The following is a 16,806-nucleotide window of genomic DNA, read 5'->3' as shown; positions in this document are numbered from 1 at the left end:
TTAAGATGTCGGGTGCGGTGTCGAGTAAGATGTCCGGTGTGGTGTCGAGTAAGATGTCCGGTGTGGTGTCGAGTAAGATGTCGGGTGTGGTGTCGGGTGCAGTGTCCGCTGCAGTGCCGGGTGCAATATCGAGTGCGGTGTCGACTGAGGTGTCGAGTGCAGTGTCGGGTGTGGTGTCGGGTGCAGTGTCCGGTGCAGTGTCGAGTGAATGTCGAGTGCGGTGTCGGGTGCAGTGTCGAGGCCTGATTGGTGTGTGGTGTCCGGTTCAGTGTCGAGTGAATGTCGGGTGCAGTGTCGGGTGCAGTGTCCGGTTCAGTGTCGGGTGCAATGTCGAGTGCAATGTCGAGGCCTGATTGGTGCGGCACCACCGTGTGGGGGCGCTCGCGGAGGACCTCCCGAGGAGACGTGGGCGGCGCCAGCCGAATACTCGAGTTCCGATTGGTGGGCGGGCGGCTGTGGGCGGGAGTAGGAAGATGTAAGTGTGGGGGGTGTGGCCTGATTGGTGTTCGAGCCGCGGGAGGTAGGTGGGTGGCATGGGAGAGTCAGAGAGTGGACTGGGCTAGACGTGTGTGTGGGCTCTGGCGGCTGGCGGGGCGCGGGAGTAGGGAGCTGCACGGGTGGGCAAGGGTACAGGGTCCGAAGCCTGGTAGGTGGAAGGCTTCCTTGGGGTGTGCGGCATGAGTAACGGCAGTGAAGGCGTGAAGGCGTGGAGACGGTGGACGGCAAGTGGCGATGTGAGGCAGGAACCCATTTAGGGGCAGGAGCACCGGTCCGTAGGCTGAGTGGGGGTGGTGCATGCTAAAGCCTCGCAGTGTGGAGGAAACGCATCTGGTGGCTCTTGAATGAATGATGTCTTTCTCGGAGGTCTCCATCACACGAGGCGGTTCGATTGACTTAACATCAGGCGCAGCCATGTGCTTTGGGCTTTCCGATTCATAGGCAAAGAACCTTGGTGGGGCAAGGTGGGAGAGGGTGGTGGTGCTCCTTGTCTGCAGTTTTCTTCACCCAGGCAGCCTGCAGCGAAGACATCTAAATACTTGTCATTTCTCAAAGCCACGTTTTGGCTTTAAATTAGGGTGAAGAAGGTGCTCAAATCGGTGCAGAATGTACAAATGTGTTATTGGTTCTGGGTTCTGGTTTTCTTTAAAAAGTATGTCTTTTTCTTGAGTATAGATGGACACGCCCAAAGAAACACCTGGCCAACTGAAGATACAGGATGAATGGTGAGATTTCAGAAATTTTATTTTCTTTTAGTTTTGTCCTACTCTGTTGGCAAAATGACTTTCTTGAAAAATACATGTTAATTTCCTTTGGAATCTGCAGAGGGTATAAAATGAGAATTGTAAAAAGGGCTCTTAGAATTACGGGAGTCCGGCTTCCTACCTAGGGCACAAATCCTCTGTGTAACAGAAGCGTACAACTCCATTAATCAGCACAACACATTGTTGAATGTGTACAAGTTAAGTTTTAGGAAGTTCTTCAGAATACTTGTCTTTATGATATTTCCACCTTATTGTTTACCATGCTGCCTCCAGAAGTGTACAGATGGATAATAAAGTATTTTAAAATACTTGTCTTATCTCCTATAAGTCTTCTCTGTCCTAGAACACTGCCCTGTTTTCCTCCTTCACAGATAAGCATGTAGGTGTGTGATATGGGACAAGTAGAGACCATAGAACACAAGAGTCTAGAAATACAGCGAAATACATAAGAAAATATAATTCATGATAAAAATGATGTTTCAGATCAGCAGAGAAAAGATAGATTGATCAACAAATAATTTGAAGATAATTGGCTGACCATTTGAGGAAAAAAAATTAGAATTGAATTCTTACTTTGTCACTCCTTATGCCAAAGTAAATTGCACATGATAAAATATTTAACAATGGTAAACGAAACCATTAAAAATATTAGAAAACAGGTGGATTTTTCTTTCCAATAATTTTGAAGTGGGGAAGGTTTTTTTAAGTTTGAAATTGAACAAAAGCATAAAATGACATAACAAAGAGAAAAGTGTTTGCATTATCTATATGAAAAGGCTGTTTTCGTTAATCTACAAAGAACTTTCACATATCAATTTAAAAAAGATGAAAAAACAAATGGAAAATGGGTCAAAAGATACAGAAGGTGCTTCTGAGGGGAAAAATACAAATGGTTCATAGACATAAAATTTATTCAACTTTTATTTATTTCTTTTTTAATTTATTTCCTTTTTATTTATTTTTTGTAGTCAAGGCAACCCTTGGTCGATCTCACAGATTGCAAGGACCTTGTCAGTTTACAATCCCTTATTTTTTTTTACTTTTTTATTTTTTACGCCTACAGCACCTTGTCTTCCTCGATGGTCTCCCATCCAAGTACTAACCAGGCCCGACCCTGCTTAGCTTCCAAGATCAGACGGGATCGGGAAAATTTATTCAACTTTTAATTGTTACTTAAACTGAAATGAAAAAATTTAAATGATATATTATTTTTCATATATCAGATTGGCAAAGATTTAAAAAAGGGATCATACCCAGAGTTTGCAATTTGTAGGGAAACAGGCAATTTCATACAGTCATGGTGGGGATATAAATTGGTGCAGCCTTTTTGGAGGGGAATTTGACAATATCAAAATTTTAAATGCACATGTCCTTTGACCTAGTAATTCTACCAGGACCTTTTTTACTTTTAGAACAATTTTAATTTCTGTATACTTATAACACGTCGGTGCACAAATGTGGTTATATCATACATGCTTTTTTTGTAGTTCTCACGTTTTCTCTAGACTCCTCTCCCTCTTCTCCCACGTCCCACGTCCCTTCTCCCGGTAACTCCTGTTCATTTAATTATCTGTAGACTCAGGCTGTTTCGGTCTTTGTTCAGTTCTGTGGAAGAAAGATGTATGACTTAATTACTAGTATACAGAAAAACACGTACCAAGATGTCTACTGTAGCATTGTTTGTAACAGCACAAATTTGGAAGGAGCTTAAACGTCCTGAGGATATAGTTGAATAAATTATGGTTCATCCAAAAAATGTGTTAAGAACTATATGTACCGATAAAAGAGAGACAAATGAGATACAGAAAGTAAAAAATTGCAAGCCGCAGAAAAATTCATGTAGCATAATATTATTTGTTTTTAAAAAATGTGCACTTGATTTATGCTGGCTGGTACATGCTTATGCTTAAGAACTTTCTAGAACAGTAAATAAGATAACGCTGTTTATCTTTGGGGAGTGGGACTGTTGGTAAAACAGGGACAAAGTTTTCACCTTTTTCAGTGTTCTTTATCAGTCACAAAACTATCTGGTAAACATCATTTTGTGATAGTCATTAAAATGGGAAGGGATTAGCAAAAGAATGCAGCAAAAAAGCATTGGGAAAATATATAACTTAAGTAATAAAGAGAAATACTAATTTAAAAATTATTTACCTATTAAATGTGCAAATCAAAAATATTTAATTCCATTACAGCAGTGTTACTAACATTGTAAACAGATACTACCCTTTGGCAACGATTAAGCGAATGTACCAAGAGCTATAATATTGGTCACACTTTTGAGTGATTTGACTTTTGGGAATCAATCCTAGGAATAATCTAATTCATGAAAGTAATTAGATGCCCAAAGATGCTTCTTGCGACATTCAACTAAATTAACGTGTGTGTGATTAAAAAAAAAATGCACAAAGTAAAATCCCAGCTCTCTCCATGACCCCTTAGTCCCTTGCCCTGTTTTGGGGAGTGCCCAGGGAACATGGTCGGTGTTAGTTCCGAGAAGCGAACAGGCACTCTGGTTTGGTTTATCAGTCAGCCCCTCACAAATCTGGTTAAGGGGAATCACTCTTCTAGCATTTGATGAAGAATTGAGAAACTCGAGTTCCTGTAACTACAGGTGCGAGCCCAAGTCCTGGATAGATCACCCTGAGACTGGACAATGACCTGCCGGTGTCCCCACCCACACCTGCTGCGAGGCGGGACCAACACGGCTCTGGGTCTGGGCATCGTATTTTCATTAATGCAGACATCATTGTTGGGTTTTTGTTCATTCGTTTTTACTTTGGCCCGTCTCTATATCTCAAACCTGCACGAGTGGGCAGGTGTATGCAATTAATTTTCTAAAGAGAGAAAATGATAACTTACAATGTACGCAGAAATCCTTCAAAAAACAAGGCGCTATGCAGGCGTAGGTTGGGAGGGTGGAATATATTAAAAGGGGTCCTTGAAACCACTTTTTGAGATTCATTTATTCAGCAAATATTTGTCGACTACTTTGTACTGGACAGTGTGAGAGAGACATGCCTCCAAACCCTTGCTTAGCTTACGGTCTGGGATGGGAGATGGGAACATGTAAACGGGCAGGTACAGTATCATGCGATAAGCACCGAAGTACATGAGCCTGTAGGAGGGCACACGTGATCTCGTTTAATTTTCACAGCAGCCCTATGGGATTAATGGTTCTTTCACAAGTGAGGCCCAAGGACTAGATGGACAGAAGTCTGTTGAGAAGCGATGGTGGCTTAGAGTCGGGCGGTAATAGTGGAGTTGGAGACATTTGGGTAAATATAGGCTATATTGTACCTCAATTCTGAGACATTTTTTTCACATTTCAGCATTTCCGAAATTGGGATACGTCATATGTTCGACAGCAGGTCATCATTTAATAGTGTTTTTCTTTCTTAGAAGTACGTATAATGATGTTTTAGATGAGATGAAATATGCTCTAGCGGTAGAGCCAAGAGGCCTTATTGATGGATTGGATGTGAGGTGGGAGGTGAGAGAGAGAAATCAAAGATGACGCCTGAGTTTTTGGTTCACGTTCCTGGGCGGATGGTGGTGTCATTGATTGCGATGGCTGAGACTAGTGTGGGAATAGGGCCAAGGGAGGAAACCAAGAGTTCTGTCTTGGCCATGTTATGTTTTACATACTCGGTGAGGTCCAAGATGTTAGACAGCTAGAATTGGGGGACAGCGGATGACCCAGGAGAGAGGGGACAGTAATGCAGCTCAGGATGGAAAATTGCAGGAGTAAAATCCTTGAGAAGGCTAGCGGCCGCTGAGGTCCCAAGGACAAGGGATAGCTTGGCCTTAGGTCGCGGTAGGGCCCCTGCGCTCCTTGAGGACAGAACAAGAAGAGCCAGGTGTGGTTACAGATAGGGCGGTGGGAGGACGAGGGAGTTCCTGAGTGATTGCTTCTATTTTCCCAGTGACTTATGAGACAAAGTCATTAACAGTGAGGGGCATCTTGGCAATTCGAAGGCAGAAGTGCTGCTGACATTCGTAAAGCGAAGAGTGGCGGCCTGCTCCTCATCGATGAGTCAAAGCCTAATCAGGACTTTCTGATGCCCACTGGCCAGTCTTTTTTAGCCCAAGATTCTTTTGATTTTGTTACTACTACCACCAGGGTAGCCTCGGTGACATGCAGAAATATCATATTTTAAAAATTACCCTGTTATACTTAGTTTTAAAAAGTCGGATCAGAAAAGCCCATAAGCCACCTAGCGTTTTGGCTGTTGCAGATGCTCAATAAATGTCGAATGAGTGAGCGAATGAATGAATGAATGAAACACAGGTGTGCCCGTCATATAATTATAACATATTTATCGAGTTTCAAAAATTACCGAGGGAATGTGGGCCTGCACTAAAAATAAACAGTACAGAAGCATCTAAAGTAAAAGGTGAATGTCCACCCTCATACATACCCTCCTTTTCTTTTGAGAAAATAATTATCGATAATTCGGTGTTGGTTCTTTTAGATCTTTCTCTGTGGTCATATGAAAGCATACACAATGTTTATGGTTTTCTGTCCCCAGCTGAAAAAGGGAGACCTTTGGATTTTTTACTTAATAGTTTTTGAGGGTTTCTGATATATTTTCAAAGCTTCTAATGTGATTTACACGTCCTTTCAGGATAGAGTTCTGGTTAAGCCAACTGTCTTTTTCGGGGTACATATATTTTCTCTACAGTGACAGGAGCCTTGAAACCTTTTCTCTGGGCTTGTCCCCCTGGTGGTGAGTTTTACTTGGGAAAGGCGCCTAACAAAGTCTGCCTCCTTTTTGACCCCCAATCTCTTCCTTAGCGCTTTCCTCAGACCACTTTCCCTGTTGATTACTATTTAACCTGGAGGACAGTATCTTATCTTTAAGGATTAGCCTGGGGCTTTCTGTCCTGGAGCTTTTTTGTGTCTCATTTCCAATCCCTTACTCCTTTTGCCTGACTTCTAAAAAAAAAAAAAATGTGTGTGTGCGTAAGAAAGTAGACGAAGTGTAGAGTTTAGTTTTTACACGGTATTATTTATTGATAATAGCCTTCAAGACAACCAAGGTCACGTTTTGAGCCATACTTGGGAAACCTTACGGGAATTTTCTTTCCTGATTAAAAAAAACCCAACAACTTGAAGATTACTACTCAAGTCCAGTGTCCACTGATAGGTAAATAGATAGGAAGTTTAATCAAGGGAGTGAGCCAGCACCTGTGGTGAAAGACCGACAAGGTAAACAAGCACAGCAGTCATCAAGCTCAAGGCCCAGCGCCCGCAGGAGGTGGTCAGGCTGCCTTTTTATATGTAAAGCCTTGTAACTATTCATGTGAAACCTTATAAATATTATGTAAAACCATATAAACATGTAAACCCTTCTAGCTATGATGTCCACCTTCTTTATCACTTTTGGTATCCTCTGTGAGTCCTGTGTCACAATACCGATGACACGATTACCTACAGTAAGGTCCTAGAACGTAGCTCGGTTCCAGCATTGAAGCCATGCTTAGTGTAGCATGTCTTCCCGGGCCGCATTTCGGATGTGGGTCGTGAATGGCTGACGATGGATATCCAGTCAGCGCTCTCCGGTGAGCTGAAGGATCCTGAGCCAGAATGTGCTTTGGCGTCACCTCAGCCCTGGTGTCACCTGAGGCATTACCGCGCAGCTATAGCAGCAGGCCCGGCAGCCTGCCAGGGAGCAGCTATGAGTGCCGGGGCCTCTCACATTATGAGGCAGAGGAGCGAGAGGCCCTAGCCGCGTGGCTCATGGCAGGGAGCAGGTGCAGCTTTGAAATCACCCTTTGCGCGCTTCCTGAGAAATGGACTCTAGCGTTCGTCCATCTCCCTAGATAGCCAGCCCTCTGCAATCAGCAGAGCCCCAAGAGCTGTCCTCCTTGTCCTTTTTCCCTTTTCAACTGTATTCTCTTCATCCTGAAGACCTTTTCCCAGTGGCCTCTTCCTCAGAATTCACTTTTATATCTTTAAATAGAAATCAATCACTTGGCAGAAAACGGTTCACTGTTAGTGGTGTCAGCTGACATCCTTGAGTACCCATCTGATTCTGTAGTAAAGACTGAGCAGCTTGTTGCTTCTGATTTTTCATCACCTCCGCTACTGCGATCTTAATTTCGCAAGCCCTTAAGACCTTCTTTTGCATTTGAGAAACTTCGATTGTTGGTTCTCTTCATTTGAGATTTTTGACATTCGAATGTTTATGATGTTGGTATCCTTCCTTTAAAACAGTATGTATTTTATTTTTGCAGTTGCATTATTATTCTGGACTCCAGTGATGAAGAGTGTGAGTCCAGTAAGTAGAGTCCACTCAAAGCAGTAATTTACATTTTAAAGTGTCGCTTAACCGTGTCTTCTTAGAGCTGACTGAAACGGCATTTGGGACGTTTGGTGCAAGCTGCTCTTAGGTTTGTCTCATCTCTGGCTCTCTCTAAACTGGTGACGCGAAGGTGTTTCTTTCTTACTGTTAGGAGCAGAGGAAGTTTTCCGTGCTCCATTTCTAATTTGCTTCCTTTACCTTTTCCATTCTAGGTCTCCTTTCGTTTCCTCTCTGCCTCTCGTGGGAAATGTAGGAGTCCACCATAACTTGTAACCGCCTCTAATTTATGGACTCGGGGATTTAGGGAGTTGAGGACAGGGGTCACCAGATTTTTGTCATGCTTCAGGTGCTTTCTGATGCCCTCTCTCTTTCCCCGAATTAGTTGTGGCTAGACCAAGCACGCAGAAAGAAAACAGGTGAGTAGGAGAATTGGTGAAATTTGATGTTTTTCGAGGAACGATCTTCTGGGTAAGAAAATTTAAGAATAAACATCACATTTCCTCTGTGAACACATGTTCAGGGTCATACTGGCTGTTTTATCTCCCAACCAGGTTGAAAAGATGAGATTTCCTTAATTCCGGCTCATTATCTAATTGGTCAGTTTCTCCTTTAAAGCGTCTCTGTGTTAGTACTTGGTTGGGAGACCACCTAGGAAGACCAGGTGCTATAGGTGGAAATAAAAATAAGGGATTGTAAACTGACAAGGTCCTTGCAATCTGTGAGGTCAACCAAGCGTTGCTTTGCCTAGAAAAAAAAAAGTCTCTGTGAACCATCTCTTAACTTCCAGTCTCCACTATTCAGGCCCTGCTCGGTTTTGACTCTTGCATGTGCAAGAGGTTTGAAAGTGAGCTCCTCGCCCTCATCTATTCCTCCTCTGATACAGGGAGCGTCCTTCTGGACTCATCTCTACAAGTCCAACTTTGGTTGGATCGACCCATTTAAATCGGTTGCCATAGGTAAACCAAGCTGAGTGGCCCAGTAGTTAAAGACCTCTGTGGTCTGACCCTCACCTGTCTTTCAGCAGCATCTGCTGCTATTCCTATCCAGGAACCTTTGCTCTAGCCAGAGCTAGGTGAGGGGTGTGGCCCAGGTGCCAAACCGTAGGAGATGCCAAAAGAATTAATGGAATAAATCCGAAATCTGGTGCCAGATAACTATGATTTCTACTACATCGACTCCTGGAATTTCCTGTAGAGATGTGACCAAGTCATTCCTCCCCTGCCACCAAGCCAAATAATGTCAAGCGGGAACATTTTTTTTCTAGCTACCTCTGATTATTTTGCAACATGAAAAGCCATTAAGCGTGACACCAGTGTGTGAAAAGTGATTTAAAGTCAGCAGTTGTAATCAGCTGAAATTCCAGAACCAAATAATGCATTGTATAAAGCTGTTTATTGGAAATGATCAATTTTATTATTTATACTTTGCAAGTCAGGTTTACTGAGGTGTGATTTGCATACAGCAAAGTTTGCTCTTTTTAGGTGTACAGTTTGATGGATTTTGACAAATGTCACCATGGTCTACAGAGTATTTCCATCACTGTCGTTTACATTTTAAATGGTTTTTCGTGGTTCCTTAGAAGTAGTCTGGTTTATAATATATATAATGTCCTTATTTGGTAAGAAATTAATAAGTATCCAGCTTTTAAACAGAAAAATTGATTTCTTCCTGTCTCTAGTAGAATACATATGTAAAGAAAATCCATTTTAAGGAGCCTGCCAGGAGTACCCACAGATCTTGGTCGAGTTCCAGGTGACCTCTCTCTGTATGTGGTACTGTAGGAAGGGTGGATTTGGGGAGGGAGGTGATGAGTTCAGTTTGGGACATGTTGAAATTAAGGGGCGCATAGGCGGGGCTGATATTCAAAACACTTAACAACCAATAGAGTACAGACAGGGATTGCTCAGGATGGCTGCCCGGACGGTCAGAACGGATACCATCAATCAACAGTTGGTAAGGCAGTGCCCGTGCATGCTGGCTAAAAATCGTTCCTACACACAGGATAGCCAGGTAGGAAGTTGGAACTGGGGAGCCTGAAGTCAGGAGAAAGTTGGGCTGGAGTGGGCTGGCAGAGAGGGCACGCTTAGCCAGTCCTGAAGAATTGGGCTGTGGCTGCGCTCTGGGAATGAGCCGAGGAAGGGGAGTGGGTGGGAAGGTGACAAGAGAATGAAACAGACCCGTGTCCTGGAAATCAAGAAGGGCATTTTAAAGAAGGAATGGCCAGCAGGATAGCAAAGGCCTGTCGGCAGCTCCAGAGTGGCGAATATGGTGGAAATGGCTCATGGGTCCGTATCTGTAGCAGGTACAGACAAGTCCTCAAACTGTTTTAAGTAGTTTTCTCTCTCATCATCAAGGTAGGTCAGGCTCATCGTGCACTGTTTAGAAAATACAGGAAGGTGGCGATTCAACCTTCAAAAACCTCTGACTCGAATAGCAGGGCCAGCTGAGAATGAGGGCCCCGGAGGGGGGCTCAGCCCTGGCACCTGGTGGCACAGGGCGGCGCGTGCTGGCGTGCTGGCTTCGGGGATGCGGACAGCGCATGCTCCGAAGCCGCCTCAGTCTGGGCCCCCTCCCCTTCTCAGGCAGCTGAACCTCCACGTTGATGGAGAACAGTGGCAGTAAGCAGACGCGTCCCCGACCCCTCTGACGGCCATTTCACTCTCAGTGCTTGGCACATCCCGCCCTTTGAAAGGATTGAGACAGGTGGCAGGATTGAGTAGAAAGCTAGAAAATCAGGAATACCGAGTGAGGAGTTCCGGAGCGGGAACGGAGCCACTGCTCCAAGCGAACCAGCAAAACACTTCCGAGCGATCGTGTTCATTGTAGAAAAGGCCGCGAAAGGAATGTTGCTCATGTCTCTCTGGTTTTCCCCGTCTCGTCACTCAGCTGCGTGGTGATTGACTCAGACTCGGATGATGACCTCGTCCCACCCGGGAAGAAACCTAAGCTCTCCAAGACCTGCAGCAAAGGTGAGTACATGGCCGACCGGGCTGGGTGGCGCTGCGGGCTGAGACGCGTGGCGTTGTACTCCGCGTCGCTTGGGAGTGAGCGCCACCGCCTCTCCCTCCGCTGTGCCGGCTGTGGACGTGGCCGGATGCCAGCCACCCCCTGGTCAGTGTCCAGACACTGTTCTAACGGTGTCCCGCTCTCTGCCTCCTGTGCGTAGGGGTGACACAGGATAGAGGACTGAGAGGCACAGCCTCGCTCTCTGTGCCTGACGGGGACCTGGCTGGGTGGCAGCTTCTCGGGGCCACCCTCGCTTTCTCCGTCCAGCTGTTCGTCTGCCTTCCACTGCGCCCTCTTTCCGCCTAGAGCCCCGCTCCCAACTTGGAAGCCGCTCGATGGCTGTGAAACGTGGGAGGACGAGGTGCTTAAGCACTGGGACGCCGTTTCCTGCCTCTTCGTTCGCTTAGGACAAGGTGGAGGGCAGGGTACAAAGGCGCCTAGGGGACTGGCTACGCTTTGATTAGTGTCCCATAGCTGCCTTGGGCTAGGGTTTCCCAGGGAGCCCGTGACATCAGAGCAGCGGAAGGACAGGTGTTTAGAGCCCTGGTCTCCTGTTTCTCCACCTGGCCCCTCTGATCTCTCTCTCCTTTTCTCCTGCTCTGATTGGATGAGCCTGAGCGGGACGGAGGTCCAGGTGACGTAATGCAAATGGAGAGCCCCCAGGGAGGGGGCTGGCGGGTAACGAGTAGCGCATGAGTGACAGCCGGGAAGCAGTTCATCACTGTAGGCCGCCCCGGTGGACACATGAGCAGTGCTCCCACAGGACTGTCTCCGTCACTGTCCACGTGCCATTTCCCTTGTTGCTAGAATGAGTTTGGAGAATTTTATAGAAAAGAAAGGCCCAAGGAGCTTTAACACGTTTCCAACCTCACTTCTCATCTTTTTCAATGTCCAGGGTCATTTTTTATAGATCGTAAGCAGTGCGTCCCTACTTTTTTTTTTTTTTTTAAATTTCACCTGCAGGTGGGAAATCTTTAAATTTTCTATGAAGAATGACTTTTCGCCATGGGAACACCCACTCCTTTCTCTTCCCTTAGGCGTATCTGAAGTTCTTTGACAATGAATTCAAATAATAGATGAGGCTCTTGGTATCTGTTATCCCAAACCTGTGATTCTAGGATAAAGTTTTTGCGTCATAAATGCTTTCGCATCTTGCCGATGCTACGGTTCATATATTTTACATCCACTGTTGTAGAAACAGCTCTGAGCAGACTCCAGAGAGCATGTGGCGTTAGACATGGCACCCCTTATTTCCAGGTGAAGGGACCTTCATGTGAGGACGGTGACATTCCAATGTCCCCAAGGCCTCTAAGTCCTGACGTCAGGACTTAACTCCTCACTCTTGTATCAGCGGTCCAGAGAGCTTTGCGCTTAAAGACACATTAGAAAATTAAATTTTGGTGGCAAGCATAGAGTTGCCAATTCTGAACTTGTTTAATGACGGAACTCCGTTCCAACTGCCATCTGCCATCACTGTGACTTTCATAAAGAGCACCAAAGTTTAGTGAGGACATAATCTCAAAGTAAAGGATAGTCCTTTAAATCGTAGAAATTGAACTTGAAGGGAATAAAACCTCTTTATTCTAATGTCTCTTATTTCTTGGCGGACCGGGGAAGATAAAAATCTGCAGCCCTGTGTTTGGGAACAGCCGGGCGCCCACATCGTGCTATTTAAAGAATGCGGTTTGAAAATGACCACTGGACTTGAATTGCTGTTTTATCTGACACTGTTGTCTGTAAAGTAAAAGTCATAGGAAAAATAATCTAAAATAACATCCCTAACCGCGATTCATGTCACAGTTCCCGGCTTGCTTAACCTGTGCTCAGTCATGTGAAGTTGGGTGGATGGGGGCATGCGGTGGAGGGCGTCTACTCATGTGTGAACGTGTCCCTTGGATTTCAGATGAGATCTTAGTGCTGTCTGACACTGACGAGCCTCCTGTCCTGGAGCCTACCATCCTGGAGCCTCCGATAGTCATCAGTGATGACGACGACAGCGACGTAGAGGGCTCTGTGATGATATTAGATGATTCGTGTGAGAAGGAGCAAGATTCCTCAGTTGGAGAGGAGGTGAAGGAGGTTGCTGTCTCCAAGAGCAGTTCAGCTGATGATGCTGGTGAGAAGCAGCTTGGTGGAAAAGCACCAGCTGATCCTGAGGCCACACCGGAGGTCTCCGAGGAAAAGACGGTTTCTGAAGGAAAGACAACTGGCGAAGCACTCGAACCTATGAAGGGACAACCGAGGAAAAGAAAGTGTAAAACCAAAAATACATGTGCGACACCTGGTAAGCCAATCAAGCCAAGTTTGCTCGTCCCCCCAAATGTGCCTAGCCCCCCAAGCGTGCCAGCCAGGCCAGCCTCGCCCTTTCCCCCAGGTATGTCTGTCTCGTCCGGTCTGCCTGTCCTGTCTCCCAACCCTACACCATTTCAGCAGCTCCCTAGTGGCCCAGGGGAGATGGCCATCGCGGCGAAGAGGGTCTTTCTGGGACTGGGGGAGGAACGCCCAAGTTCCGGCATCTGCCATTCCACCCACAGGGGCTGCTTCCTCCCTGCGCTTTTTGTCCTGAGGATGCCCCACTTTTCCTCAGGACCCAGCCCGGTTGGCACTTCCGGTAGGAAGCTGTAAGTCGGAGTTCTCCGAACCTGGGTTCCCGTGGTTCTGAGACCCTGCCTCTGCTGAAGCACTCGCATGGCTATGTCACTTTTCTTTGTATTTGGCACACAGCAGATGCTTACTAACTTTCTCAGTGAACGAATGAATGAATGACAAGTACTGACACACAGATCTCTGGCTAGAGCCCCTGGCAGTACGGGTGCCACACCGTGGTGGAAAGATCGGGCTTGCATGTTGCATGAAGGTGCTGCCCAGGGTCTGAGCCCCTCTCAGCAAGCGCGTGAGCCATGCCGCGCCCCGCCCCGTACCGCACACTGGCCCTGGCCTCGTCAGAGGCCTCGGTACCTACGGCACAGTCCCGCCTGGCTCGTTCTGCTGGCAGCTCGGGGATCCCGTTAGTAGATATTTCATGCTGACCGATGGTGCAGTCTGCAGGCTTCAGACAGACAGTTATCATTTGTAGATGTGGCTCTGGGCTATGCTGTGGGACACCTCCCAGGTTTCTGCCAGTTGCTCGATGGTACCAATTTTGGGGGTACAAGTAAACTATTCTCTTTCCAGCTACTAGAGGAGAAGAAGAGAGTGAGCCTGCAGCTAAGGGTTCCGTCACGGAGGATTCTGGAACATCTGATAATGGGTACGTATTGCTCACGTGCAGCTGAACGGGAGTTGGTTGCATGCTTGTCACACGTTAAGCGGTCCACTAGGTATGGGGGTTGGGTGGGGGACAAGTTTTCCGTCCCTGAACCAGCAGACACCCTGCCACTCCCCTCCTCCCCTCTTCCCCTCCCCCAGCAGAGCTTGGGCTTCTAAGGTTTCCTTTGCCCTGAAACTCTTTTAGTCTTTAAGATGTGTACACGAACAAGATGCTCTTTTTTCCAGGGTAGGCACAGCCTCGTGAACCCCCCAGTTTGCACTAAAGCAAAGCAAACAGTGGAAATGGTGAGGACGCAGCACTGACGTGTTGCTCAGATCCACTGGAATCGGAGGGAGGCCAGTCGAGACCCGGGTTTTTCTAGTTCTTTGGATGAAGCTGGTTACTCTTACTACCTGTATATATTTCTGCAAAACTTTAAAGCTTTATTAAACGTTAAGGTGAAAAATATTGCTTATAGTTCCTTTATTTTTATTAACGTACGTATAATCAATACTGAAAACAGGCCGTGTAAACCAAAGACGTTAATACATTAATACGTTTTCTCATTTAGATTCTAGGAACTTCTTTCTTTTTTCCCTGAATATGATGCAGTCAGCATACTTTCTTTGTCTCGATCTGCATTCAGGAGTGATATACTTACATCTGAATTATCTTCCAAGAGAAGGAATGTATTCGAAGGATCGCGTGTTTAGTGTTTCGCTCGTGTTTTAGGACAATAAGTGCATCTAGAGGGGAGGAGAGCGATGTGTCAGCCATTGGGCAACAGCGACCCGGACCTGAGCAGAGGGGCCGCTTCTGCGCCCCTCGCCGCCGAGGCAGCAGACAGCAGTTTGGCTTGTTCTGTTAGATGCAGCCCCTGGCAGCATTTTTCTGCTCTGGATTGCCAGCTACACGTTTAAGCTGCTTTACCTATAGGAACGTGTGTTTTGGGTAGCTCCCAGGTGGCTTGGCTAGAGTATGACCAAAGAAGGGAGGAGCTGTCCCTTTGTCACTGTCACCTTAGTACTGTTTCAATCTGTAGGCTTCCTGCCATGCCTAGCGTCGTCTCCGTGTAGGCTGCTGACCGGTCATGGTGTCCGATGTGCCCATTTGGGGTCTTGCGGATTCCTCCCATGCGGAGATGCTCACCCCACTGTGCAGTGTCACAGACACTGAGGTGCAGGCGTGCTAAGCCACGAGGCCCGTTTGCACACGGCTCCGGTCTTCACCTGCCACCTTTTCTGATGCAAATTTGCTAAGGAAGTTGAGGCAGAAATGTCAGTCATCCACGGCCGCATCTGCCTGATCTGGTACTTTTCCCCTCTCCACTGTAGCCACCTCACCTCACCTAAGTAGTGTTTATTTTGTGTCTTGAGGGTTAATGAGTACCCTGGCCACATCTGTCTCAGGAGTCCTGCGCAGTGGCAGCCTCACTCCCCCGTGTGTCCTCTTCTATCTGTCGAGCTCTGTGGCTCATCTCTCTGGACTCCTTGATTGTTCCAGCCAAGATAAAAAAAAAAACCCACTCGTTTCAATAAATCGTGATTACTAGTGTGAGTCCTTCATGTGCTCATGTGAGTCCTTCTTTGTGCATTTGAATTAGGCCTTGAAAGATAGGGCAGCAGTAGTGTCTAATGGAAAGACCGTTAGATTCGGGTCGGGAGATTCAGTGTCTCTGAGCTTGGGGTAAATCACAACCACCGGGCTTCCTTATCTGCATAGTGGATGTCAGGGGACTGGCAGCGGTTTCTTTGGGCAGTGGTCGTGAGGATTAACTACGATAATGCAAAAACAACGTTCTTAGCAAATGACCCTGCGCTACGCAGACGGTCCTCAGCAGAGCTGAAGGCATGCTCAGTCCGGGGCCACGGGCAGTAGGGTGCACCGAGGCACGGATCACCTGTGGGAGGCGGTAGTTCGTGGCTGGGGAGCGTTTAAGCTTCCCACTTTGGCCAGCGGGAATGGCAGCTGGAGCTAGAAGGCAGGACTAGCTTGACCTGGGCCTCGGATGCCAGGCTAAGAAGTCAGTGAAAGGCCCGAGAGGGACGTAATTGGAACGTGGCCTAGGAAAATTAACCCGGAGGTACGTGTGTGGGTTTGCCTTAGAGAAAGAGTCCCGAGGCGAGGAACGCAGGGTTACCGTAATGTCCCTGCATAAAGGGGAGGACAGGAACTTGATCTAGGGTGGGGGCAGTGGGGTGGGAAGGAGGGGCTGGATGCAAGAGGCGATGGGAAGGAGATGGTCTGTCTCTGTGCCTAACTGACTGCAGGGTAAGGGAGAAATGAATTAAATGGCTCTGAGGTCTTCCACCTGGTATGACAAGTTGGATGATTAAGCACCGAGCTGGAGGCACGCTCGTGTCAGTCGGAAATTGGCATCGGGCGGTTATAAACTCAGAGCTAGATCTTGGGAGAGATGGAGACTGAAGATACAGGTGTGGGATCACTGCCGTCGAGGTTGAAACCGGGGGCTTCGCATCTCTGAGAATGTGCAAAGTGAAGAGGAAAAGGCTCTGAACGGAACCTTGGGAAACGGCCTCATGTGAGGAAGGAGCTGGAAGGAAGAGGGACCAGCAAGTTCTCCGAGTCTCTTGACATGACCTGTATGTATGCTTTTCTTCTACTTATTTTTTTAGCCATAAGAGACTCAATCGAATTTACCTTTGCAGGATTTGTAACTGCAACATACCTGGCTGTTTCTTGCGTGACGTCGAAAAGTCCCGGTGCTATTCTGGAAGGAATTTCAAGCGCAATAAGGATGAACTGGTTCAGAGAATCTACGCCCTGTTTAACAGCTCTGTCTTTGGTAACAAGGTAGAGTCTGAAAAAGCCCTCACTGAGCACCCGCGACGGCCCAGCACTCGGCGTATTTCCCGCCCTTGAGAGGTCTCAGTCTAGGCGAGGGGGGGAGACGCGCGTGTGTGAGAGCAGGCCCGGGGGTCGCAGTGTGAGGTACGGACTGTTACGGCCTCAGGAGAGC

At 47.0% G+C, this 16,806-nt stretch overlaps 1 protein-coding gene across 17 annotated transcripts in view; it reads left to right on the top strand.

Moving 5' to 3' along the window:
• Positions 1-16,806, top strand: part of GCNA (germ cell nuclear acidic peptidase) — a 29,036-nt gene that overhangs the window by 8,446 nt on the left and 3,784 nt on the right. For 2 of the 17 annotated variants that reach the window (XM_023537427.1, XM_023537428.1), the window contains 7 exons: positions 1,174-1,223; positions 7,503-7,546; positions 7,953-7,986; positions 10,457-10,539; positions 12,480-13,187; positions 13,751-13,826; positions 16,496-16,640. In XM_023537427.1, the coding sequence (XP_023393195.1) occupies positions 1,174-1,223; positions 7,503-7,546; positions 7,953-7,986; positions 10,457-10,539; positions 12,480-13,187; positions 13,751-13,826; positions 16,496-16,640 (1,140 nt within the window). Of the gene's footprint in view, positions 102-149; positions 1,224-2,412; positions 7,987-9,248; positions 10,540-12,479; positions 13,188-13,750; positions 13,827-16,495; positions 16,641-16,806 lie in introns of those variants that run through there. The other 15 variants (XM_023537431.1, XM_023537432.1, XM_023537425.1 and 12 more) reach the window with 14 other exon arrangements.

This window comes from Pteropus vampyrus, unplaced genomic scaffold (assembly GCF_000151845.1).
Source record: "Pteropus vampyrus isolate Shadow unplaced genomic scaffold, Pvam_2.0 Scaffold191, whole genome shotgun sequence".
NCBI classification, from domain to species: Eukaryota; Metazoa; Chordata; class Mammalia; order Chiroptera; family Pteropodidae; genus Pteropus; species Pteropus vampyrus.
Note: the sequence above shows the minus strand (reverse complement) of the source record. Positions and strands in the feature narration are given on the sequence as shown.